At 46.0% G+C, this 25491-nt stretch overlaps 1 protein-coding gene across 2 annotated transcripts in view; it reads right to left on the reverse strand.

The window, feature by feature from the left end:
- The window catches only part of TNFAIP8L3 (TNF alpha induced protein 8 like 3), a 33634-nt gene extending 8149 nt beyond the window's left edge, over positions 1 to 25485 (reverse strand). Inside the window, exon 1 of one of the 2 annotated variants that reach the window (XM_040492684.1) lies at positions 25318 to 25485. In XM_040492684.1, the coding sequence (XP_040348618.1) occupies positions 25318 to 25369 (52 nt within the window). In that variant the 5' untranslated portion in view covers positions 25370 to 25485. Of the gene's footprint in view, positions 1 to 3200; positions 3358 to 25317 lie in introns of those variants that run through there. The other variant, XM_040492685.1, reaches the window with a different exon arrangement.
- Positions 25486 to 25491: the final 6 nt, after the last annotated feature.

The following is a 25491-nucleotide window of genomic DNA, read 5'->3' on the forward strand; positions in this document are numbered from 1 at the left end:
TTCTTGCTTGTCCCTATGTTGCTATGGGGACAAAACTATTAAGCAACCTTAAGTAGAGTTTTGAAATGTAAACCTAACAGAGTTACGGTTTCCAGGAAGATTAATTGAGTTGTTGCATCTCCAGTGGAGTCAACCTAGAAAACATTTTCCTTGCCTTGTATAAAACTGTGGCTTGTATACTGCTGGAATATTAAAAACATGACACTGGAGAAGGTACAATGAAATGCAATTATTGAGTGATGGTGAGGCCTTTGAGTTAGAGAGAAGCAAAAACCTCGATCCTCCCATCTCTCCACAGAGAAATGATCAAAGCTTAGAAGCTCGTGAAAAAATGCTTTTGTTGGTCTGATCCCTTTCATACTTCAGTGAGGTAGCATTCTTGAGGCTTAAAGAAGATATTTTGGGATATTTTAAAAGGCATCACAGTAAAACCTGGATGGCCTGGGAGGGTCAGGAATGCAGTTTTTCTGACTGCAGTTCAGTCTAGCACACTCTTGAGCCTTCTTCAGGACTGGGTCTCCCCAACCCCCCAAGAGAGCCACCACGCCTTGAGCACATGCCTCCTGGGCTCACCTCTGTGGCTGAGACCTGAGGTCCCCCAATTTCCACCACCTGCAGTAAGAAGCAAGCAGCTCGTGGGTCCTACAGGGGGGTCACCATGACACAGACGGCAGCAGGGTCTGCCAGGCAATACTCCAGGGTGTGCAAAATGAAGCCATTAGAAGCTCTATTTCTGTCTCCTTTTTTTTTTTAAAGCTTATTTATTTATTTTGAGAGAGAGAGAGAGAGACAGTGCAAATGTGGGAGGGGCAGAGAGAGAGACAGGAGAGAAAGAGAATCCTAACCAGGTTCTGCACTGCCAGCCCAGGGCCTGATGCAGGGCTCAAACCCTTCAATTGCGAGATCGTGACCTGAGCTGAAGTTGGATGCTGAGCTGACTGAGCCACCCAGGCATCCCTGTCTCCTGTTTCCTTAGAAGTTAAGCTTTACTAAAACTTAACATATAGGCTGACCGTGCGACCCACCGGTGTGTGGCATTCTAAGGGAAGTGGGGAAAGTCCCCCATCCAGGGTTTGGGGGTATTTAGTGCATCTCTCACTTGTTTATTCCCTTTCAAAAGTTTTGATTTATTTCAGCATTTGTTTATGTGTGCTTTAAACAGACTCAGTGATTATATTATTTAGTTCTAACTAAACCCTCACAAAATGGACCAGTGATTTCAAAAGATTCCTATGAGAAACAAAACTGAGGACTGAAGACAATACGCTAATCATTGCCAGCATAAGTGAATGGCAAGGAAATGGCGGGGCTGACGATTATCCTCATCGTAAGAGCTTTTCGGTAGCCAAATTAAGGTAAAAGTAATGATCTAATCAGATCTGAAAAGAAATGAGCCATAAAAATTTCACAAATTTTAATAAGATGATTTGAAATATGGATTTCAAACACTTTTACTTGTGTTGAGATATTCCCCAAGGTAGTAGGAAGCCATGGCAATTAGCAAGACAGTTAAATGCACTGTAATTTTGATTTTAGCTTGTCCTTTGTGATGGCAGGGGGGGCAATAAGGAACAGCATGGATGACTGCCAGGGGGCAGGGATGAGTCAAGGATGACGCTGAGTGCTTCTTCTAGCTTGGGAAACCAGGGGGGGGGAGGTGGCATTAAGGCACCACCAACTGCAACAGGCATCTAGGAGCTGGTGGGGAGGATGAATTCAGCATGCTGTTCCAGGTGCCCAAGGGGCCTCTGTCTGGGTGGAGATGGTCACAGGAGCCTACCCAGTGGGCACCTCACACCAACCTGTCCTACCCTGAACTTCCCATCTTCCCACCCAAACTTTACCCCTTTCCATAGAGCAAGAGATGGTGATAAGACCCATCTTCCCTAAAGAATTTGCCAATTAGAGATCCTCAGAGATAAACAGGTTCTTCCTCGAAAATGCAGGTACCTCGAATTAGCTGGTTAAAGCATAGTCTCTATTCACAGCTTGCTGGGAATCACTTTAGTCAGAGCCACACTGCCTCCCTCCTAGGGATTCTCTCTCTCCTCTTTGGGCCCACTACCACACTGCCCCTCCTCTTAAATGAAAAATGAGGGTAGGAAGTGAGGGGCAGGTTTGGGCATTGCAGGACTGGGATGGAGGGTGGAAGGGAGAAGGATGGAGTTGCCAGAGAAGGGCATGCAGAGGAGGGGGTATTGCTTTAGCCAGGTGTTATGCCTCCGGCTCAGGCTTGGTGGCCTCGGAAATCTTCCCTTTGGCTCAGGCCTGGGAGCGGGCACAGAATTTTGGCTTTGCCCTTAGTGGCTGCTCATTCCTAGAAATTCATTCCTCCAGTGGTTAGAAATGACTTGAGTGTTTTGGGGGGACCAGGCATGATGAATCTTCCCAACTGGACTAGATATTCCAGGATGCTGTGCAAGGACATACAAAAGCAGTGGCAGTCAGAACAGGACACTCCTTATAGGAAAGCCGATCCTGATTGCTGCAATACCTTGCATTGAATAATTACTCTTTAAAAGCAGCATTTGATCATCTTTAAGAAGACCAGGTTTTCTTCATTTTGAAAAATTCCTGGGCTTTGAAATAAGTTACTGTTCCAAGTAAGGTGAAGAGCGATTGGCAGGGTCAGCTGTGAGGCTCAACGGCTCATGATCTCATTTTGTCTTAGACCCTTACGATCTCCCATTCATCAGCACCGAGCACGTACTAGGTCCTCACAAGAGTTCTGCAAGAGAAGGACTGTGAGTCCCATCTTGTAGATGAGAATCTGAGCCACAGCAGGTTTAAGTAATTCACTCAAGGCTATGGGGCTAGTAAGTAGCAGAATTGCAGCTGGACCCAAGTTCAAGTCAACTCCAGACAAAGCCTGCAATCTTTCCCTTCTGGTATCTGCTTTCAGAAAATCATCCTTGACTCCCTAACATCTGTGATTTCTTCTCACTTAGTTGAGACATTAAATAGGCTTCAATTTAAATCCCCATCTAGCGAGGAGATTTACATTTCATCATTGTTTTTAAATACAAAAAAGCCATTCTTATTCCATGATACAACACCACATATCCATCAAAACTTGAAGATAGATGTAGCTTTCATTTTTAGAGGGGATTCTATATATTTCAACAGTTACATATTGATTTTGTTTTTCATATTGATTTTTCAGCCAGCTCTGAAAGTGAATGAGTGATGATTTTACTTACCAGAGCTAACTGAAGCAGATACGTGTGAAGTCACTGGGGGCTGAATCATCTCCAACTCCACAGGTTAATTTTGGAGATCTGAGAGATATTTTTGTCTTACTGCAGTTAGAAGAGCAACCATCACTAAAAACATCTACTTACACGGTTTCTTTCAACAAAGCTTATTCATCCCCTCCCCCACTCTCCCCTGCATCTAATAAGTAACTAGTGTCTCTCCGAATGGTAGATCGTATTCGGGCACAATAATAGAGTCCACTTCTGTAGTGCTTTATGCACACTAACTCATCATATCCTCGTGACAACTCTATGAGCACGCACTAATCATCATCATCACCGTCGTCGTCATCATCATCATCATCATCATCATCGGTGGCAGCATTTTACATCCAAGGAATCCACAGCAGAGAGAAATTAAACAGCTTCCTAAATACCATTTAGGAAGAAGCAAAGCAGGATTCGGACCTGGAAGGCTGCCCCAGAGTCCTGTGCTTCAACCCACCACACTAAACTGCCAGTCACGAGTGACAAATATCAATCAGTTTAAATGGTTTTTGAATTATTACCCACTTGAAAATGGAAATTAAGGGTTTTTTCCCCTCAGAATTTTTAAAAAAGCCATGACAATTTCAAGTACATAGACAAAATAGAATATAACAAACTCTACTCATGTGGCCACTACCCAGATGGAACAAATCTCAGTATTTTGTCCTAGGAGACAGAGCAAGGTAAAAAGCCCTCTTTGTTTTCAGCTCCCTCTTTCCCACTTCTATCTCCACAGACCTAATTGCACTTGAGAAGCTGATGTGTCTTTGTCTCAACCACGTTTTTATAGTTTTGCCTCACGAGTATGCACGTATCACTGGGATATTGTTTAGAGTGTTATTTATTTATTTTTTTAATGTTTATTTTAAGAAAGAGTGTGCATGGGGCGAGCAGAGGGAAAGAGAGAGAAAGAGGGAGGGAGAGAGAATCCCAACCAGGCTCCTTGTTGTCAGCACACAGCCTGATGTGGGGCTCGAACTCACCAACTGTGAGATCACGACTGGAGCCCAAATCAAGAGTCAGACGCTGAACTGCTTAACTGACTGAGCCACCCAGTGCCCCTGTTTAGAATGTTTTTAAACTTCAGATAAAGGTGTCATACCACACACATTTTTCTGCAATTCTTCCTTTAACAACATGCTTTCAAAATCATTCGAATTTAGTTATTTAGTTGCTTATTATGTAAATATACTATGCATCCACGTTTCCTGATCATGAACATTTAAGTTCTTTCCACTTTCTGCAAAGCAAGAAAGGTCCACAGACCTGTCTCTGCACACAGACAATAGTCTCCTGGGTTCTACATCTAGAACATGGCTGCCAGCTCCTGTGCCAGAGGCCGCGGGCGCTACCCAGCAATACTGCACTAATTTTCACTCTCAGCAGCAGCGTCTGATTTCCTGTGGTTCCATTTCCTCATCAACACTTCAAATAGCCCACCTTTTAATTTTCTGCCAACCTGATAGGTTCAAAATAGTATCTTGTTTTAACATATATTTCTCTGAGTGCCAGTGAAATTCAATGTATTTTTGTGTGTGTGTACTGAGCATTCAGATCTTTCCTCTGTAATTGCTTATTCATAGAATTTGCTAACTTTGCCCCCTCCCCCAGCTGGATTGTATGGTTTTTTTCTAGCTAATCTGTAGGAGCTTTTACTGTGCTACACATTCTAATCCTCTGCTGATCACATGAGTTGCAGCTATCTCCTTCCAGTCTGTAGTATTATGTTTTAACTTTATTTGTGGTGTCTTTAGTCATACAGAAGTTAAAATTTTTAACATAGTCAAATCTACGAATGTCTTCCTTTATTGTTAGTGGTTTTCAAATCTCATTTTAAGAAATCCTTTCCTGCCATGAGGTGGGAAGTGAGTCTCAAATATTTTCCAGGAGTTTTAAGGTTTTGCTTTCCACATTTAGATCTTTCATCCATCTAGAATTTATTGTGCATACTGCATGAGGTACTTTTTCTCCTCACAATTTATTTAATTTATTGAATAGTTTATCCTTGTCCTACTGATCTGTTAGGCCACCTCTTCCTTATCAACTTTGCATGGGTCTGCGTCTTTTACTCTGTTCTACTGATCTATTTCAGTACTAGCACCACACCATATTAATTATTGAAACTCATAATAAGCCTTTTAAAAAATGTTTATTTATTTTGAGAGTGGTGGGGAGGGGAGGAGAGAGAGAGAGAATCCCCAAGCAGGCTCTGCACTGTCAGCACAGAGCCCACACAAGGGCTTGATCTCACAAATCGTGAGATCTCATTTTATTCTTCTTGGAAATTGTCTTGACTGTTCTTGGGATCATTTGACCAAATGCCATGAACACCCTGTATTAATCTAGGGCAAATTGGTATCTTTATGGTATCAAACCTCCCATCCATTAACATGATATATAACATGATATATCTCACCATTCAGTCAGATCTTCTGTGTCCTTCAATAATGGTTTAGAGTCATTTCCATAAGGCTCTTGCATATAGTTTTGGTTGCTACTGTAAGTATAATTTTTTTCTATTATAGTTTCTAAACGGTTATTAGTGATATATAGGAACCCAACTGATTCCTGTATATTTATCTCCAAATTGAGAAATTTTGCTGAGTTCTATAATTAGTTCTAATAGATTTTGTAGCAGATCAGCTTTTTTTCTATGAACAACTACATTGCCTGCACAAAATGATCATTTTCTTCTACTTCCCATTTCTTTTTCTTGCCTTGTTGCACTGGTGGGAGCCTCCAGGGCAATGCTATGTGGCATCCCTCACTTGTTCCTGACTAACACAACTGACTCTAAAATTTTCCCACCACATAGTATCTCTGCTGTGGGTTTTTGATGGATGCCACTTACCGAATTAAGGAATCTTCCTTCTGTTCCTGTTTTGCTAAGGCTTTGTCTGAAGGTAGAAACACGCATCTAATTTAATCAAACACTTTCTTTGTCCCTGTTGTGAAGGGGTGGCTCACTCCTTCACATGTATGGCTCTGCCTTAGCCCAACTGGCTGAAGACAGGCAGGTGAGAGCCGAACAGTACCAGAAATTAAGTTGGCTCTCCCTAGGGTGGTGCCCTGACCCCAGCTGCCCTGGTCCTCTTTGCCCATAGCCGAGGCCAGTGGATCTGTGCCCAGGTGGAAGAGGCACAGCGACAGTTTGTTCCTGCTGAAGGTCTCCTCTCACCCAGAGTCCCAGGCCAACACTCACATCCTTCCAGGAAGGGGGGTCCTCGTACCCAATTCCAGTCTCATCTTTTCCCAGGGCTGCATTAGGATTGGCACCGTGTGATTCCACAACTGATGCTCAGAGGACCTGGATATCCTTACAACCAGGGCAGCATCTGCCATGTAGAAATTGCTCAATAAGTCTGTAGATGAATAGCTGAATGCATGATTCAGCGTGCTCTTTCTCATCCTTTGAGGCCCAGATTCTATCTGTTCAGGATACATACAAGGTGCAGATTCAGGAAGTACATGCTGAACTGAATGCACTCAAGCACCTCCCGAACTCAGCACGAGGTCAATGCCTTGCATTTCACATGGAGTTGCTGCCTGGCCCCCTGGGTTCTGCCTGTCTGCACCCCTCCATGCAGCAGTATCTCCTGGAGTCCCAGATGTGCCACCACCACCACCCCCACGCCCTTAGTGTTCAATTCCAGCAGGAACCCTCTCTCCACAGCAGCAGCACCCATCCCTGCCACCACCCCTGGAGCCTCCCCATTCATGTCCCTTCACGCTCACCAGCTATTTTAATGCCTTGGGAGCTGTTGGGGATCAGAATAGCATAGGCCACGTCTGTCTCTTTGGGTGATCCTCTCTCTCTCTCTGCTGGCAGCTCCCAAACTGTTCACCGCAGCAGGCGCTTAAAACCCAGGCTCAGGCCAGCACACTGCCAACAAGGACACCGGCAGGGTGCTGCATTCAGAGCCCTGGGAGGATGCCAACTTGGTAATATGTGAAATTAGTAAACAGACTGATGCAATAAAAATGTCTGCCTTTGGAATTCTTCAATTTTTGGAGTGCAGATACAAAACCTAAAACGTCAAAAAAAAAATATCAGGCAATAAAATGGAACAAACTCCAGCCAATACTGGAAAAAAAATAAACAAAATATGTCCTGAGACAGTGGGCATGTAAGCCTAAAGGGAAGAGACTCTTCGAAGGTGCTATAATTAGATTAATACAGCAACACATGAACCCTCAACTTAGTGAGTTTACAGTAAGTAAGTAAGTAAATAAATAAATAGATGGTTAGCTGTATTAGAGAGGTTGGAACGTATGAGAGAGAAGAAACCAGAAGGTACTTCTGGATGGGAGATGATTTGGTAGATAGCACTATGCCTTGCTCAGTGTTCTACTTAATTTTTTTTTTAGTGAAATATAAATTTTGTACAATGACATTTTTGGATTTCAGTTAATTTGGAAGTGGAACAATAGGAAAGGGGCACATATAGCACTTATAGTACCCCTTACACATACTCTGTAGTAACTGTGGTTTTTATTTTGTTGTTGTTGTTGTTCATGGATTTGAGATCTGACACCTGAGTCAGGCCACATTTTGGATATCCACTGGTGCCATGGCCATCTCTGGCCCAGGGGAATGACAGTGTTGGGGAATGTAGTTGGGAGATGGGAGGGGAGATGGCAGATGTCTCACTCACCCGCAAGGACCCTGAGGTTGGACTCCCAAACTCCGCTGGAACCCCTACTCAGATGGAATCACTGTGAGCTGAGAGAGTCCCACTCACATCACTCAAGAATAGAACTAGCTGTGGAGACTGTGTTCCTGGAAGTTACACATAAATATGTCTTTCTTTGAGACTTCCTGTTTTTATTTTTAAAGATTTTTAAAAATGTTTTTTATTTATTTTGAGAGAGAAAGGGAGAGAGAGTAGGGGAGGAGCAGAGAGAGGGGGAGAGAGAGAATCCCAAGCAGGCTGTGTGCCAGTCAGCGCAGAGCCTGATGTAGGGGCTCCATCTCACAAACCGTGAGATCATAACCTGAGCCAAAATCAAAAGCTGGACGCTTAACTGATTGGGTACACAGGCTGAGACTTCCTTTCTAAATTACACTTTCCCTGTACTTGTCTCAAAGGCAGTAAATGTCTCCAAATTTCATGACAACAGAAGACAGCACCACCAAAAGGTGTAAACCTTTTCAAATCAAGTCACCTGGTGCAGGCACTCCAAGATGCTGACAATGGCTGACCCGTGGAGTCAGGTTGCCAGAGCTGTGGCCATGGGGTCCCTCCCCAAATACAGGGAAAACTTCCTGTCCCCAGCCACTGTGGGGGCAGCAGGGTGTGGAGGAGACAGCCAGGCTCCCAGGCTGCCTGCTGTCCCTAATGTACTCTCTGTGTCCATGGGCTCAAGTGTCTACCCTCCTGGTTTCTTGGTGTGTTAAGTGGGGGAGCTGGACTAGATGATTCTGCTAATTTGTTTTATATTCTCAATTTAATAGTATCTTCTTCAGAATCAGAAACTGAGTTTTTAAATCCATAAAAGAACAGCACTGGGCGTATATGAGATACCCATAGGATGGATTATCAGCTTTCCTTCTCTCACACTGATTCCCCTCCACCCACAGAGCTCTCTCCCAGCTCTGTAACTGTCTGCTTCAGCAGTGGAACACCTCTTCCCTCCTTGAAAAAACCTGGGGCACTGACTTACAGAGCTTCCAGTTTCCTTTTTGGTGGCTTCCCTCCAAAATGCCCCCTCCACCAGTTTCCTGGGGCCCTTGCCTCCTCTGTCAGAACCTCAGCCTGAGCTTACCACAGAGCAGGCGGTCAGCAGACTCGCCCCAGGGCCTCTCCCCACGCTGGCCTCAGCGCCCACAAACCGAGCTGCAGACTGCCAGCCCCAGCAGGCCGCCCTGTGCTGACACAGCTGTATGTGGGAGCTGTGCCCAAAACCCCAGGGCCAGTTTTTCCCGTGAGGCCTCACATCGCTGTCATCCACCTCTCTGTCCCAAAGAGAAAGTGGCTCATCCTTGCCCCAGTCCCACACATGCTCTCTGCTTCTTCTACTCAGATGCAAACACAGCCTGCTGCTCTCCCTATTACCCACCCCCCCCCGCCCCCCACTGAACATCCCTTCTATCCAGAACAACCCCGCCCCCCTGCCCCGCAAACAGGGCCTATTCAAGGGCCTCCCACCTGCTTCACTTGTCTGTTCACTGCAAATCCCAGGACAGGGGACCTGGACTCCTGTGTACGCGGTGGTGTCCCTGGCACATAGTAGGAGCTCAATGATAAATTTAAACCTCAAAAAACCCATAGAGACCAGTCAGTCCAGGAAGGGATGTCACGGGGGAAGGCAAAGGACAGACTCTTTACCATGGCATGCCCGCTTGCTTAGCGGAGGGTCTATCTTCTATTCACCTCTCCAGCTTCTTCCTCTAAAAACTCTGAGTTCCTGACTCCAGGCCACACACGTCTCAGCTGTAACAAGCTCTATCATTCCTGGGTCCTCTCTGTGCCTCTGCACGTTTCGTTCCCTGGTGCTTGGACATCTGCTCCTGCCTCACCCCATCTCCCCTGATTCCTAGTCAACCTCCTGGGCTCCCCGAAGGACTTCTTTTTTTAATTTAATTTATTTTTTTAAATTTATATTCAAGTTATTTAGCATATGGTGCAACAATGATTTCAGGAGTAGATTCCTTAATGCCCCTTAGCCATTTAGGCCATCCCCCCTCCCACAACCCCTCCAGTAACCCTCTGTTTGTTCTCCATATTTAAGAGTCTCTTACGTTCCCCGAAGGACTTCTGACCTCTGAGCACCTGTCCCTGCAATCATGTATCCTTCTAGTATATTATCGCTGTGTAGAGCCATCATACACCAGCTGGATGAATGACTATTTATCACCAGTGTGTGAACTGCTGAGGGCAGGAATCATGATGTATTCATCCCAACAGCTCCAGCCAGGGATTGAAATGCAGAGAGTGTTCATTGCATGAATCAATGGCTATCAGTCTTGACATTTTATTGAAATGTACTCACCCTAATGTCAGGAACAATAATGATAATCAGAACTAGCATGGCCCCAGGACACTGAAACCTACTTCCTCCAGCCAGGGGCTTGAGGTTACCCCCACTGTGCCTTTTTCCCACCTGGGCATGGTTGCCAGGACATCACTCCTTGGGCTGACCAAGTCACTTTTTCTTTTTATTATTTTAAAAATCTATTTTCAAAGTGATTATGGGTACATTATTTTACTTTTTTAAGTTTATTTATTTGAGAGACAGAGTACACTCAAACAGGGGAAGGGCAGAGAAAGAGGGAGGGGGAGAGAGGGAAAGAAGGACAGAGGGAGGGAGAGAGAATCCCAAGCAGGCTCTGCACTATCAGTGCAAAGCCTGACATGGGGCTCCATCTCATGAACTGTGAGATCATGACCTGAGCCAAAATCAAGAGCCAGATGCTCAACCGACTGAGTCACCCAGGCACCCCTTGGGTACACTACTTTATTTTATTTTTTTTTAATTTTTAATGCTTTATTTATTTTTTAAGGAGAGAGAGAGAGAGAGAGAGAGAGAGACAGAGCATGAGCGGGGGAGGAGCAGAGAGAGAGGAGACAGAATTCGTAGCAGGCTCCAGGCTCTAAGCTGTCAGCACAGAGCCCAATGCGGGGCTCAAACTCATGAACCGCGAGATCATGACCTGAGCCGAAGTTGGACACTTAACTGACTGAGCCACCCAGGCACCCCTGGGTACACTATTTTAAAAGTCAGGTCATTCTACTGCTTCTACAAAATGCAGCAGCCTCTGGCCCACCTCTGATGCTGGCTCTTTAGACCCCAAATACTTCAAACTATTTTAGCTGTTCCAACTAATAATTACCTCTTTATATTTAAATTACATGCTTATCCTGTTAGCCCTTAACTTTATTTGCTTTTAACTTCCTATTTTGGAAAGTGATAAATTAACTCTCTTCTCCATTCATTTCTCCTTCCACTTTCCCATTTAGTTCTATTATAATATTTGGCTAACTCTAACTTCAGTGATATACATTACCATGATTTGGATACCATTCATAGCTGAGTCATGTATGTTCTATCACTTCCATGACTGTATTTCCTTTCTTATTCATCTTGTTTTCTCAGAAGTTAAAAACTGCCTTGTTCTTCTTTGGTTAGTTTTCTATCTGCCTAGCCCTAATTCACTCCCAAAGTTCCTAACAGAATACAGAGTTCTCAGTAGGTTCTGACACCTCAACCAATCTTTCACTTTAATTTTCCTTCTTGGAGACTCTTCTGGGAGCTTTCTGTGCCCTGGCTCAACTCTGGGCACATTTCCCTCTAAACCTGCTCCAGGCTGTCACCCGGTACTCCCTCCAATCCTTCATTCCTTCTCTCCTGTGTCCATCTCCTGTTTTTGGATCTCATGGCTTCTTCTTTCTTACTCCCATTTCAGTGGAATACTTTGTCTAATACAGGCACTAGCAAACTACCTGAAAGGGCCAGAGAATAAAGGGCCAAAAGGCAAAGCAGATCTGGACACTTATATAACCATTTAAATGCAACCATTAAAAAAGATAAAAATGCTCATGGGCCACTCAAAATCAGATGGCAGGTGGACTTGGCCTGGGGGCCTCAGTGGGCTGACTCCTGATCCAGCAGCAACCTAAAGAAGGGAACACAGTAAGGTAATTGTCTGGAAACATGTCTTATGGTGACTTTATTCCACCCAACACACTTGACTGATGGTTGCAGTTCAGAAAATCATTTGCCTTGAGAATTCAAAGTCACTGTACTACTGTTGTTCAGCTCTTAGTGTTACTATTCAGGAAACTAGTCCATTGGCAAAAGCCTGGCTTTTCTCTCTGGAAGCTGTTAAGATCTGGAAGCTGCTTTATGACCAGTCATGGCCACAGGTCTCAGAGTTTCCACTGCCTTAGTCCCTCCAATGCCCAGGACGACTTGTGAGGTGAGTGGGAGAGAAGCACCTGGGTGGGAGAGGTTTCAGGGAAGGGAAGCATCAAGGATGAGGCAGAAATCTGGGGCCGGGGAGAGGTCAGAAGGAGGACTTGCTTCTGGGCAGGAGGTAAGAGGTCAGGATGCCCCTGCTAGGGAGCCAGCTTTTCTCAAAGTTTTGGACTCTTTAAGTGGGGCTCCCCTCCAGGTGAAGAGGCCCAAGCAGGCTGGGGCGGCCATGACTGGCAGACTTGTTGCAGGCCAAGTGACTCAAGAGAAAGGCCCTTTTTGTGGCCTCTGCCACATGTCCTGACTTCCTGATGACCTGACCAGCTGCTCTTAGTCCTTGCCAGCCTCCATCCTGCCTTAAGACAGTCTTGGCCCTAATTATCACCAACCTTTATCCCCTTCAGACTTTGCCCAGACTCCAGTCACTCTTGTTGGGTTATGACAACTTGGCAGAGCTATTTTTATGTGAAAAAAACCTTTTTTTTTAAACAAAAATGAAACACACAAAAGCAAGGATGGCTGGAACTAGACATCTTCATCCCACCATGACCTTCAGCCCATCACTGACCTCCCTCTGGGGGTGAATGGAAAGCCCAGTGTGAGGCTGTTTTCTCTAAAATGCCTGTTTTCTCATAAATGCCTGTTTTTTTCTAAGAATTCACTTCTTATCTTGATTATTCTGCCTTTTTTCAAGATTTTTTAAATTTATTTTTGAGAGAGAAATTGAGCATGTGCACACGTGCACACACACACACACACACACACGAGGGGTAGGGGCAGAGAGACAGAGGACAGAGGATCCCAAGAGAGCTCCGCTGACAGGCTGACAGCAGCCAGCCCCATGCAGGGCTTGAACTCACGAGCCATGAGATCACGACCTGAGCTGAAGTCTGACGATCAACTGACTGAGCCACCCAGGCGCCCTGTTATTCTGCCTTTCATATTCTCTGATCTCTCTTTCAAAAATCATGGTGGTCATATTCATTCACTTGCAAATGATAAGAAGGAGGTATGGTTGCACACACTGCTGGTCAGCAAGCAATGGTGAGGCCGTGTTTAGGAGCCAAAATGGCTGAGTGAGCAAGCTCATCCAGCATGTCCATTTGGTCTGAGAGGCTCTGGTGCCCTGGGGCAGACTGCAGGCCTCAAATCTATGAGCTCATTACCCACTCTGGTGGTCTACATTTCCTCTTCATGGCATGAGGGCTCACAAGGCCCAGGCTGGGTGGGCTCAGAGGGGACAGTGTGATGTGGGACAGGCACCAGGGAGAGGGGAAAGCCAAAGACGGGGCAATAGGTGAGCAGGAAGAGGGCTGAGGAAAGAAGCCTAGAATGTACCCCCACCAGGAGGAGCCATGAGAAGGACTCATGGAGGACTGGTCTGTGGAAGAAAGAGGATCGCAGGAAGGAAGAGAAGGAAGAAGATGGAATGACCTGAGACAAAACTGCAAGAAAGCCCAAAGGATGAGCAGTGGACTGGCCACTGGATCTCACTTAAAAGCAACAATCAAGTGAGACCAAACTTCCCTCTGAAAGTTATGCATATTCACGGCAGAAATATCTGGAAGAAGAGTACAAGGAAGGAAATTATAATTACCTAGAAACTCATTATATAGAATGGTTAATTCTGTTCCAGCCTTAAAATGTTAAAATAAAGTTTATGTGTATGACTGAATGTAAGGGAGTCCCCTCCCCTTCTCTCTATAAAAAGGGTGTGTGTGTGTATGCATGCATATGTATGTATAGGGGTGTGTGTGTATATGTGTATGTATACATGTATGTAGCACAATTGAGATAATAGATTGAGATAATAGATTACCAAGCTTTCTTTATACATTATAATGCAAACTATTTATTATATGCTCTCCAAATTAATTTTTAACAGCTGAATAATATCCCACTGTGTGGAAATGTGATCATGTATTTAATCGTTCAATAGCTATTTGAATAGTTTGTTTAGGTTGAATATGTAGGTTTGTTGCTGCCCCTTTTTTGGGGGTTGGTAGTTTGCAATAGTGAAAATTCACCACTCAGTGTAATCTGAGAACAATACCTGCTTTATCCATGTCCTGGTTTTGCCATGGGATCATGTGTACGGGATATTTAATTGTTCTTATGACTTTACAGTTGTTTTACTCTGATCGACTTGGTGGCTGAGGAGGCCACAGAAGAGCTGGGAAAATCTGAGGGGGGTAAAGTACTGGTCTGGGTGTGGAGGTGCTGAGCCAAAAGGTCTGCTGGCCTCTCCAGAGGCCCTGAAAGGTGGGATTCTTGCTTGGGAGAGAGGACTGGGCTAGAATGCAGCTTTGGGAATATTTGGCTTTGTGCTGAAAGAGTGGGTGTTCTCTCTCATATGAAAGTGTATTGTCAGGAGAGACCAGGCCAAGGCCTCAGCCTGAGGGGACACAGGTAGGAAAAGAGCATTAATGAGGGAAGCAGGAGGACCAGTGGAGGAAGGGTGCAGGAAACAGGTTTATATACAGTCAGAGAAGTCAAAAGGAAAGAGAAAGTCAAGAAATTGTTGTTGAATTCCCATTGGACACTCCTCTGGGCTCTCTAAAAGTTGACTCTGTTGACTGAGCTCTGCCCACCTTGTTTCACTGAGACTAAATTATGAAGTTAAATCCTAACGGTAGAGAAGCTAACACAGATGAACTCATTTCTGTTTCCTTAAAAAAACAATCACTGTAAACAAAGATGAAAAACAATTGGAGAACTAGAGGTCAATAAATCTATCCCTGAAGCTGACAGCTGTTAAACTCAGGGTAAATTAACCTTTGCAATTATCACTGGGCATCTATAAAACCTGCTACATATCTTTTGGGTATTAAGGAATATAAAAATCTTCTGAGGGCTCTGTGGAGGGCTCTCTGGATGCGGGGCAGGGGTGGGCCAGAAAGAAGGGCAGGGCCTGGTAGGGGCCCGTGGTGGCCGGTGGGCAGATGTGCTTCTTGGGGAGAAGTCTCCGAAGAGGGAAAGGAGGGGAGAGGGTGGCAAGAACACGGTGGAAGGTGTCAGAAGGAAATAGAGCAGGGGTCCTTTGATATCCCACCATCCAGAGTAACTCTGGTCCTATTTTAAACTTACGTATGTTTTTGGGGAAGGACAAAGAAGCCAGAGGATCTGGCTTCCAGTTCTGGTTCCGACAGTTTTTAGCCAGATGTTTTTAGTATTCCTGAGTAAACACTGCAGAAGGGGGACTTTTATTCTCTTATAAAGCCCCCTCTTTCTCCAAATAAAGCTCCCTTACATCTCTTCAGGATTGCTTTCTGGCTCTGGAAAAGCACATCTATTCTTAGGGCTCAATCTAATTTTCTTCTTTGTACCGTTTTCACATATTCTGCCATGAGCTATGGCTTGCCTTTGATCAGAAACCAATGTTACTAAAAGGCGGTAAGAGACAGTGCTGGACACCCATACCCCAGTCATCTAGCTCTGAATCTCAACTTCTCTTCACTGTGGGGCAGGCTCATCCTTGAGTTTTCTCTCATCCTCAAATCCAACTGGTTACCATTCTTGATCTGAAATGACTCAATGCTGGAGTGAAAAAAAATTTCTTAGGACTCAGCTTAAGCACTCTGATGAAGGGGATGTCTGTCTATCTTCAGCACCTCCCTTGGCTCTGCTTTCTAATCCTTCCTCCTCTCATGTTTGCTGCATTCACCACCCACCAGGTCCCGTGACTTTGGAGATGTGCACGGCTGCAGGGTCCTTCCACGACCTTCTCTCCCTGGCAGGAGCTTTGTGCCCCTCTTCCCGTCTTCCCTCCTGAGCCACCCTTCACCAGTTCTCGTTCTGGAGCCTGTGCCAGCCAATCCTTGCCCATGTGTCATTGGGCTAATGCAGGTTAATGTCTGCTGCTTAAAACAGGGCCTTCTGAAGATACAATGTCCTAACAGAAGGAGCCTCATGAAGGAACCTAATGGTCAGTGTTCTAGGCCCCGTGGGAGGTGGTGGGGGATACAAAGGAACCTGGTGCCATCTGCCAACTTAACTTACCTAATCTACCTGGTACAAGAGTACTATTATTGTTGTTAGCCTGTCTTCATATACCCTGACAAGCTGCATATCCCTGAGCAAGTTACTTAACCTCCCTCTGTGCCTCAGTTTTCTGGTCTATAAAATGGGGCTATTTATAGTATCTATCCCAGAAGGCTGGTCTAAGGGTTAAAAATCATATAAACAATCAGTTCAGTCTCAAGTGCCTTGTATGTGCTTAATTAACATGGAATAAATAAGTAAAATTCAAAACATCACTATTATTTTGCATTCAGTACTAGCCCTCTGGGGCTGGACTCTGGCTGGCACATCCTTACAGCTTCTCATGTTGTTTGATATTTGCCACACCTTCTTAAACCCTACTTCCTCTCCTATAACCCCAACCCCAGTCTTCTCTCCCTGTCTCAGCGTTATCCTGAGGAAACCAAGGAACCAGACTTGAATGTGGTAGGACAGAGCTGCTCCAGAGGCTTGCCCTGCAGACGGCCCCATTACCTCCCTCCCATATTCTACGCCGAAATCTGTGTACCTTCCCAGCATAACCCACAGGCCCCAAATCAGGCATGCTGGATGTGCTCACCAGAACAGCCCTTGACAGAAATTCCCTCCCAGGCATGAAATTGGATGCCTGTACCATAAAAATATCAACTGGGAACCTCCATAAAGCTACATGTCACCAAAATGTTTCTTTTCAGGGTTAGAACGGTTTCACAGAAAGCATATTTTACTTTTAGGAGGAGAACCTAGAAGCTAGTGGCTGCTCCTGTGGTTTTTCAATAGTTTAAACCAATATTTGGACCCCACCAAAATGTCTCTCTCTTTTTTTATTTCTGGAGAACTGAGTTATAAAATACTGGTTTCTATTAGGGTGTGTCTAGCACTTTCTGTGCCGCCAAGCCTTCCATTTTTATAGTCTGCACACTAGTAGATTTTCCATGAACAGACTCAAGTTTATTCGCAGGCAATGATGTTTAGAAAACCCAATATGAACATGAAGACTGTTCTAAAGCATCATCAGAATTTGGACCATGCAACTGCCTAAAAAAAAATTTCTGATGTATAAAAAGGTAATATATTTTTTGGCATGCCTTAATATATGTGAAGGACACAGATACTCATCCCCCTTATATGTTTTCTTGGATTAGGTTGGTACAGGAAACTTGTTTTTTAAATGCTTCTCTATCCTTTATTTCTATACTTGCACAGAATACAGCCCAAACACCCACCTACACAGACATTTTACATAAAGAGTTGGAAGCCAAGTGACCGAAAAAAACAAAATCAAATTATGTATACAGTGTCTTTATAGAGATTTGCATGTGAATTCAAGTGAGAGCCAATGATAACTCTGGAAGAAAGGCAACCAGTTAGAGGATGGTGCTAATGGAAAGTGTGACTATAATTTGGTTTTGTTGACAAATAAAAAAGCAGGTACCATATTCTTAAAAAGAAAAATAATGTAGGAAATAAGGCTTTCTATTTGCACACTCACACACATTCTTGTCCCATCTCTAGAAACTTATCTGTTGGATACAACCACCATCATGACACCCAATTTTACTTTCTAAGTATGACAACCCTCTTCCCACGAGTCTTCCAAGGGGATCCCCATTGAGTCAGGCCAGGCTCCTCACAGGTTCCTTTCTTCCCTTCCCTCTCTCCTCCCCCCATCTAAATCCTTCACTCTTTCAAGGCTACCCCCAATGCCCATCTCCTCCATGAAGCCTCCCCATCGGAACTCCAAACCACAATGCTCTGTGCTCCAAACTCTATATCATTTATTGTTGATGCCACCCAGTCATGCAGATTCAGTTATGGATGGCTGCAAATTTCTAGAGGGCAGGGTTACTTCTAATTCCATTTATGTATGCTACCATAGCACCCTGCACCACTCAACATAACACAGATGATCAGTCAATATCTATTGGATTGAGTGGATTGAATAACTGGGTGCAGAGCTATGAGGTCTAGAATGGCTAATTTTGTCTGGCAATCTAAATTGTCCTAATGAGGTCTAGATAAAATTTACAGCTCGGGGCGCCTGGGTGGCTCAGTCGGTTAAGCGTCCGACTTCAGTTCAGATCACCATCTTGCGGTCCGTGAGTTCGAGTCCCGCGTCAGGCTCTGGGCTGATGGCTCAGAGCCTGGAGCCTGCTTCCCATTCTGTGTCTCCCTCTCTCTCTGCCCCTCCCCCATTCATGCTTTGTCTCTGTCTCAAAAATAAATAAACATTAAAAAAAATTAAAAAAAAATTTACAGCTCAATGACTATCCCCTGAGCTTTGCTGGTAGACAGGGCTGCCATCCCTAATGAAACATTCTTGAAGAATTTGGGGGACCACCCGTGGTGGATGCTGCAACATACTGCCTAGGTTCCTCCTCAAGAATAGAAAACCAAGAACTTCACAAGCTGCTGGGGGCATGGCCTGCAGACAGCCCTCAGTTGATGGGAACAGCTTCACCCCAGGTCACACCCTGTTCCTTGGGATGGCCTGCATCTAATGACTCATCACTGTATAAGGGGATATGAAGTCCTGGCCCCTCACCCCAACTCAGAATGGTTCTGAAGGGCTACTGCAGCTCCAGAGCTGGAGGCTATTGTTGGGCATGCATTGCAGCTCAGTTTCTCACTCTGCCTAGTCCAGTGTTCCTCCCTTGCCCTCTTCTCCCCCAAATAAACTCACTGCATGCTTCCTGGGGAACCAACCTACAACATCATCCATCCATCTGTCTATCCATATACAGGCACACCTCATTTTGTTGCACTTTGCTTAATTCACCTTGCAGATTTTTAAAAATATTTATTTATTTTTGAGAGACAGAGACAGAGAGCAAGTGGGGGAGGGGCAGAGAGAGAGGGAGACACAGAATTCAAAGCAGGCTCCAGGCTCTGAGTTATTAGCACAGAGTCTGACATGGGGCTCAGACCCACAAACTGGGAGATCATTACCTGAGCTGAAGTCAGATGCTCAACTGACTGAGCCACTCAGGCATCCCCTTTGCAATTTTTTTTTTTTTTTTTTTTCAAACTGAAGGTCTGTGCCAACCCTGGTGGAGCAAGTCTATCAGTACCACTTTCCCAACAGCATTTACTCACTTCATGTCTCTGTATTACATTTTGGTAATTTTTGAAGTATTTCAAACTTTTCATTTTTTATTACATTTGTTAAGGTGATCTGTGATCAGTGATTACAGCTCACTGAAAGCTCAGATGATGGTTAGCATTTTTTTATCAATAAAGTATTTTTATTTTTGTTAAAGTTTATTTTGAGAGAGCACATGCACACACATGCACGATGAGTGGGGGAGGGCCAGAGAGAAACAATCCCATGTGGGGCTCAAACTCATGAACCGTGAGATCATGACCTGAGCCGAAGCCAAGAGCTGAATACTTAACCGACTGAACCACCCAGGCGCCCCTACCAAAGTATTTTTGCTACCCTAAATTGATTTTTAAGTTAAGGTATGTACATTTTTTTTAAAGATATGATGCAATTGCACACTTCAGAGACTACAATATAGTGTAAACATGACTTTTATATGCATTGGGAAACCTAAAAATTCATTTGACTATTGCAGCATTTGCTTTACTGCCAGGATCTAGAACCAAACCTGCACTATCTCTGAGTTATGCCTCTATCCATCTATTGATGTATGCATGAATTCAGCCAGCCAGCAACCTACCAGTCTGTTTAGGGTCCCTGGGTGGTGCTGGTAGGAAGTGATACAGGTGAAAAAGACCCAATCCTTGCCATTAGGGAGTTAACAATCCAGTACAAGAGATGAGAGATGTACAAGAATAACCATAAAGCAGACAATGGAAAGTGGCTGTTACCAAGAAAGAATGTATAAACAAAAATTTGGCTGGCGTGTTATCCTAGGGCAAGGGGTCAAGAGTCTTCATGTACTGGTGTAGGCTGTGGCCATCACTATAGATGTCCTATCTCCCCACCAGATCTCAAACCCTGGAAGACAGGATGGACCCTGCCATTATTTCTCTGCATCTCCCATACTTCCCAACACAGGGTCCCAGACAGTGCAAGAAATCTTAAAACACAGAAGGAAAACAAAGCACTGGAGGAAAGCTTTGGCAGTTCCACCTTATAGGAAAGGTTTCTGGCTGTCTGGCCTTTCAGTGCAGACTTCCCAGGAGGCTCCTCTAGAGGCTCTTCCACTTATTTTGTCCATAAAATCTCAGGAACATGAAGGCACAAGACAGGGTCTCGACCCTTAAAGCAGTTACAGTCCAGAGTGTAGATGAGGCAGAGGCTCCTGAAAAGGTCCACAAACAGGAACAAGATGTGGGACTATGACTAACAGGCAAGTGATACCTCATCCTCAGGTGGTCCCTGTGCCAGGTCGGCCAGCCCATCAATGGTCAATCTGTCAGTCAACAAAGGTTACTCAACAGTCTCCTTGAGGAACCTAACACTGAGAATCAACAAACTCCAGAACCTCAAGATCCCCTGAAACCAAGCATGATTTACTGTCTGCAGGGGAAAAGTGCCTTTAAGGAAAGCACCACTGCTATGTGCCTGATGGAAGGACAGGGGCTTGGAAGCCTGGGCTGGGGAGTCCATCTCCTGGATTTCCCTGCCTCACCCAAGTTGACACGCTAGTCTCCTTTCACTCTCCCTCTCCTGTCACTGCTTTTGTACAATCTGTCAGCAGTGTCTGTTGTTTGTTTCTCTGATGTGGCACTGGCCTCCTTCCTCTTCTGCCTTGCCTTAGAGCCACAACCTCCTCCAATACTGTGGCCACCCCTGCTAGCTGAGGCTTCAAGCCTAGGCAGTCCTTATACTTCAGGTCTATCAAATGTGGCTCCCGAAAACCCAACTTTCAGTCAGTCATATCTCTGCACAACAATCAGCTCAATGGGGGCTCCTCTGGCACCATCAGGACCAAGTTATTAAGACCCTCTTCCATGAGGCCCTCCCCTCACTCATATAACTTTATTTCCCAGTACTCCCTAGTATATGCCCTTCACTCCAGTTACCTCCCTGTTTGTGCCTTTGCTCAAGTGGTGTATGACTTCTGGAATGCCTTTTCTCCTTTTGGCCACCTATTGAAGCCTACCCACTCCTTGCCACTTTATTCACAAAGACCAAGCTTAGGACTTAGGCAATGAGAAGGATGGCAAATACAAAGTTGGGGGCCTGTTTTCCCATTTCTTTTACTGTCTTGATGCTCTCCTACCACATCCTGACTCCACTGCATGGACATGTTTTTTGTAGCACCTACCCAGCTGCGAAGAATCCCCATAAGCTTGATTGCCCTGGACCATCTAGCTGCAGGTAGAAGGAGCTGGTCTGTCCTCAGCTGGGTAGACTATCTTGGTCTTACAAGCCAGAAAAGGAAAAAGCTGACACCACTAATGTTTACTCACTTGTTGCTTCTTAGGAAAGACTCTTAATCACTGCTGAGTTAATATACCAAGTGCTAGAATTTCTGAGAGATGGATGGTGGGTTTGCCAAACCACAGACTGCCAAGTTGGGTCTCTGGAATGAATCCAGTGTTCCATAAACCCTGCCTCTTTCCCAATCATAGAAAGAACCCAAAATCAAAGAAAAGTGGGGTAGAGTTTCAGGCATAGAAGTATCATCCTGTGCTTCCTGAAAAACAGAAAATGCAGTTGGAGACAAATCTCATCTCCCCCCTTCACCCTCTTATGTAGGGCACTGCATTGCTCGATGAGAAATCTGCACAGCAGGCCCTGGGGAGAGCTTTAGACAAGTCTCTGGAAAGGGGTGCAGTAAAGAGTAGGTGGTCCTCAGAGATTTTCTCACTCTTCTGCCAATTTGTATCTTGGAAGGTGACTTTCCAAAAATGGAAAGGAGAATGGCAAGGACCTCCTGTGCCTCTTGCTACCCTGAAGAAAAAAGGTTCACTGGTTGGAAGGGTTATCTCTTCTTCTATTTGAAGTGGCATGAAAGTGGCTAATCTCCACATTAGCCAGTGGATTGGGTAAAGCATTCTCTGCTTTGTACAACTTTACGTAGAGCTGGAGGAAAATGGGTGTGAAAGTAGTATTTTGAATGTCCCCATCTTCATTCCTTGAGCTGGAAGATGAAGAGGATAAGAAGAGGTAAATCAAAAATAACCTCCCCCCGAAACCAATAAGCACGCGCGCGCGCGCGCGCGCACACACACACACACACACACACACACACACACACACCAGAGAGAATGAGAGAGTGAAAAGGAGAAAATTCAAAACAAATCTGCTCAATTATATTAATGTAATAATAATGCCAACAATTGTTTTACACATGCCTACTGATTTACATTTTACAAAGCACCAAGGTACATTATTTAGCAGTATTCTTACAACAAATAATCCAATCAAATGATAATCAAAATAGTGGCTACCATTTACTGAATGATTACCAGGAACACTTTTCATGTGGTATTTTTAAAAATTTATTTATTTATTTTGAGAGAGTGTGTGTGCGCAGAGCCCTACATGAGGATCTATCTCATACACCAAACCATGAGATCATGACCTGAGCCAAAATCAATAGTCGGACGCTTAAGTGACTGAGCCACCCAGGTGCCCCTTCATGTGATATTTTATTTAATCCTCCTTGTGGTACTAAATGTCATCCCCATTTTGCAGAGGGGGAAACAGGCTTGGAGAGGTTAAATAGCTTGCCCAAAGGTAGAGAAGGGAATCTAGGTCTTTCTCATCCCAGAGTCCAGGCTCTTGACTTTAATAAGGTACCTCTCACAGGGATTTTTCACAAGTTCGAGAAGGGAAGGCCACTGAGGAGGAAGCAGCCCTTATCATCTCAACACAAGGAGACACACACATGAATACTCCAAGAAGTCCCACTTCCTCTGCTGTCCTCTGTTACAAACTCATCCAGCTTGCAGAGATACAGGTCCACAGATGAACGCCTCATTCCTTGTAGAGACAAAGGTCAACCCCTGTGGATAACATACCTGTCATTTAACCTGTATCTGAAGCTGCAGCAAGGGTTTCCACTTGACAGGATGCAGCGACAGCAAGGCAATGAATTAGCATCTAGTTTTGAAGCTTGTTCACGAAGAATACTTTAAGACTGAGAATAATGAGATGGAATGCCATTTAGCAGAATGGCTTGTGATATTCAAATAAATGTTCAACTTGGGAGATTCAAGCACACACAAAAAAAAGAAAAAGTGACCGTAGAAAACAGCAAGGTGCAAATGAATGGTGACAGCTCAGAGTTGGCTGTCCTCTTATTCATGGGACCCATCTGACCTCCATGGTAGGGTTTGCTGTTAGCAGTGCAGAGACCTGACACAATGCATACATCTGGGATACTCTGTGCTGGGTAGGCTTGGGGAAGAAGCAACAGGACCCTTAAGAATTTCTTTCCTCCCCTTACACTCAAGCACCATCTCTTCTGGAGTGTCTCCTCCCTCCTCTTCTCCCTCTTCTTTCTCTAAGCTTCCTTCTTCCCTTCAACATCAACGTGCACAAGAGATCTGAGGGTGGGGTGGGGAGAGCATGTTAATTCCTGGGATTTTGAGACAGTAAAGTGTCAAGGTCAGCACCCCCTACCCCTCAGCTTTCCAGATATACTTAGATACATACAAACACACTGAAACTTTAAAATGATGTAAGGAGATCCACAAGCCCCCCATGTGAAACAAAATCTTGGTGCTTCATTGCCACAGAAGCATAGAGGCAGCAGAAGGCTCATGTTTATTGGTTATATCCACATATGCCTACACAAAGGAGGTGGCCCTTGCACGCACACACACGCGCGCGCGCGCGCGCGCGCGCACACACACACACACACACACACACACACACACACACAGGAATCCTCATACACAGGCATCTTGGTAACGCGGCCTTTCCTCTTTGCCTGCCTCATCTCTTCCCCACCCAAAGGTGTTGACCACAGCTGCCCTGTGAAAGGCTGAGGGGTACCACGCAGTGGGAAGGGAATCACTCTGCCCTTGGCTACTCCCTGCTGTGAGGTGTGGGCAAGGCACTTAGCCTCTCTGGACTTCTGTAAAATGGAGATAATAACCACCTGGCTAGATGCTGTGAGGATGAAGGGGAATAATATATGTAGGGCCTTTGGCACAGCGCCTGGCCCTGTGCTGCCTGGTTCCTGAGCCTGCCTTTCCTACACCCACGCCTGGGCTCATAGTGCCTCCTGGCAGTTGGTCCCCACTCTCAGGATGCTGGTCTGATACAGGGAAGAGTGGGGACTAGTCTAGGACTTCGGGTGTGTAACAGGAGAGTCTCAGCTCACAGGTCGGCCGGTCAGGGTGGCTTTCAGGGCTCCAGGGGTGCCGCGAGCCACGGACAGGTGGGGAGGGTGATCAGGTCTCCGGTGCGCTGACCCGTGGGCGGCGGGGCGGAGCCGGCGGTGGAGGTGGGCAGAACCCAGCGGTAAGTCGACCCAAGGCTGTGGGTGGCTTCCTCCTGTTGCTCAGTATCAGGGAGAGGCGGGGGAGGACATTCATTTTTTCCAAAGTAAGCATCCACCCATTGCTTCGATAACTATCGATTGTGAAAAGCCGGCGGCGCCTCTTAATGGCGAAGCCCTGCTCCCGCGCGCCCCCGCGGCTGTGTTCCCGGACCCCCTCCGCCGGAACCCCCTCTGCCGATGCGGGACAGCGATGGGCAAACCCTTCTGCACCGCTAGTGCAGGCTCGGGAACTGCAGCCACTAGCTGTGGTCTGACTCCTGCCAGTCCACCCGCGGGTCCTTTCCTTTCCGGAGTCCCCTGTCGCGCCCTCGGACCGTGTCACCTGTTCCACAGCGTCCCTGGCGCCCCGGGTTCGAGGACGGGGTGGGCGCTCGGAAAGTTCTTTCAAAGGGCAGATGTGTTGCGACCCTCGCTGCAGCAAACTACGGGACGCAGATTTCCCGAACCTTTCCCCACCCCCACGCAGCCCGGGCGACCCGAGCCCGCAGAGGGACGCAGCTGCGCGGAGAGCCACCCGCAGAAGCACCTCTTCTTCCTCCCGCGCGCCCAAGTGCAGTGAGGGAGAAAGCCTCACAGCAAACTCATAGCGCGGAGCAATCCCCAGTCCTGGCCTGGAAGAGATCGGCCTCCCGTCCGGCAGCTCGGTGACATACTCACGATTTCCTGCCCCGGCCTCCCCTCCTCCCGGTCCCGGCCCTCCGGGTTGGGCTGCCGCGTCCCCTCGGTACCTGCGGCGGTCACGGGCTCGCCCTCGCTCTGCTCGCCGGAATCCGAATCCATGCTGCGAGCTGCCGGCCGGGCGTCCGCAGCCGCCCGCCCTCCCGTCTGCGGGACGCTCGGGGTCGGCGTCCGGGCTCCGGCTGCCGCGGCGCACTCGGTGCGGGCAGCCGGGCGGCGGCAGC

The sequence above is a fragment of the Herpailurus yagouaroundi genome, unplaced genomic scaffold, assembly GCF_014898765.1.
Source record: "Herpailurus yagouaroundi ecotype Mexico unplaced genomic scaffold, PumYag 184, whole genome shotgun sequence".
NCBI lineage: Eukaryota > Metazoa > Chordata > Mammalia > Carnivora > Felidae > Herpailurus > Herpailurus yagouaroundi.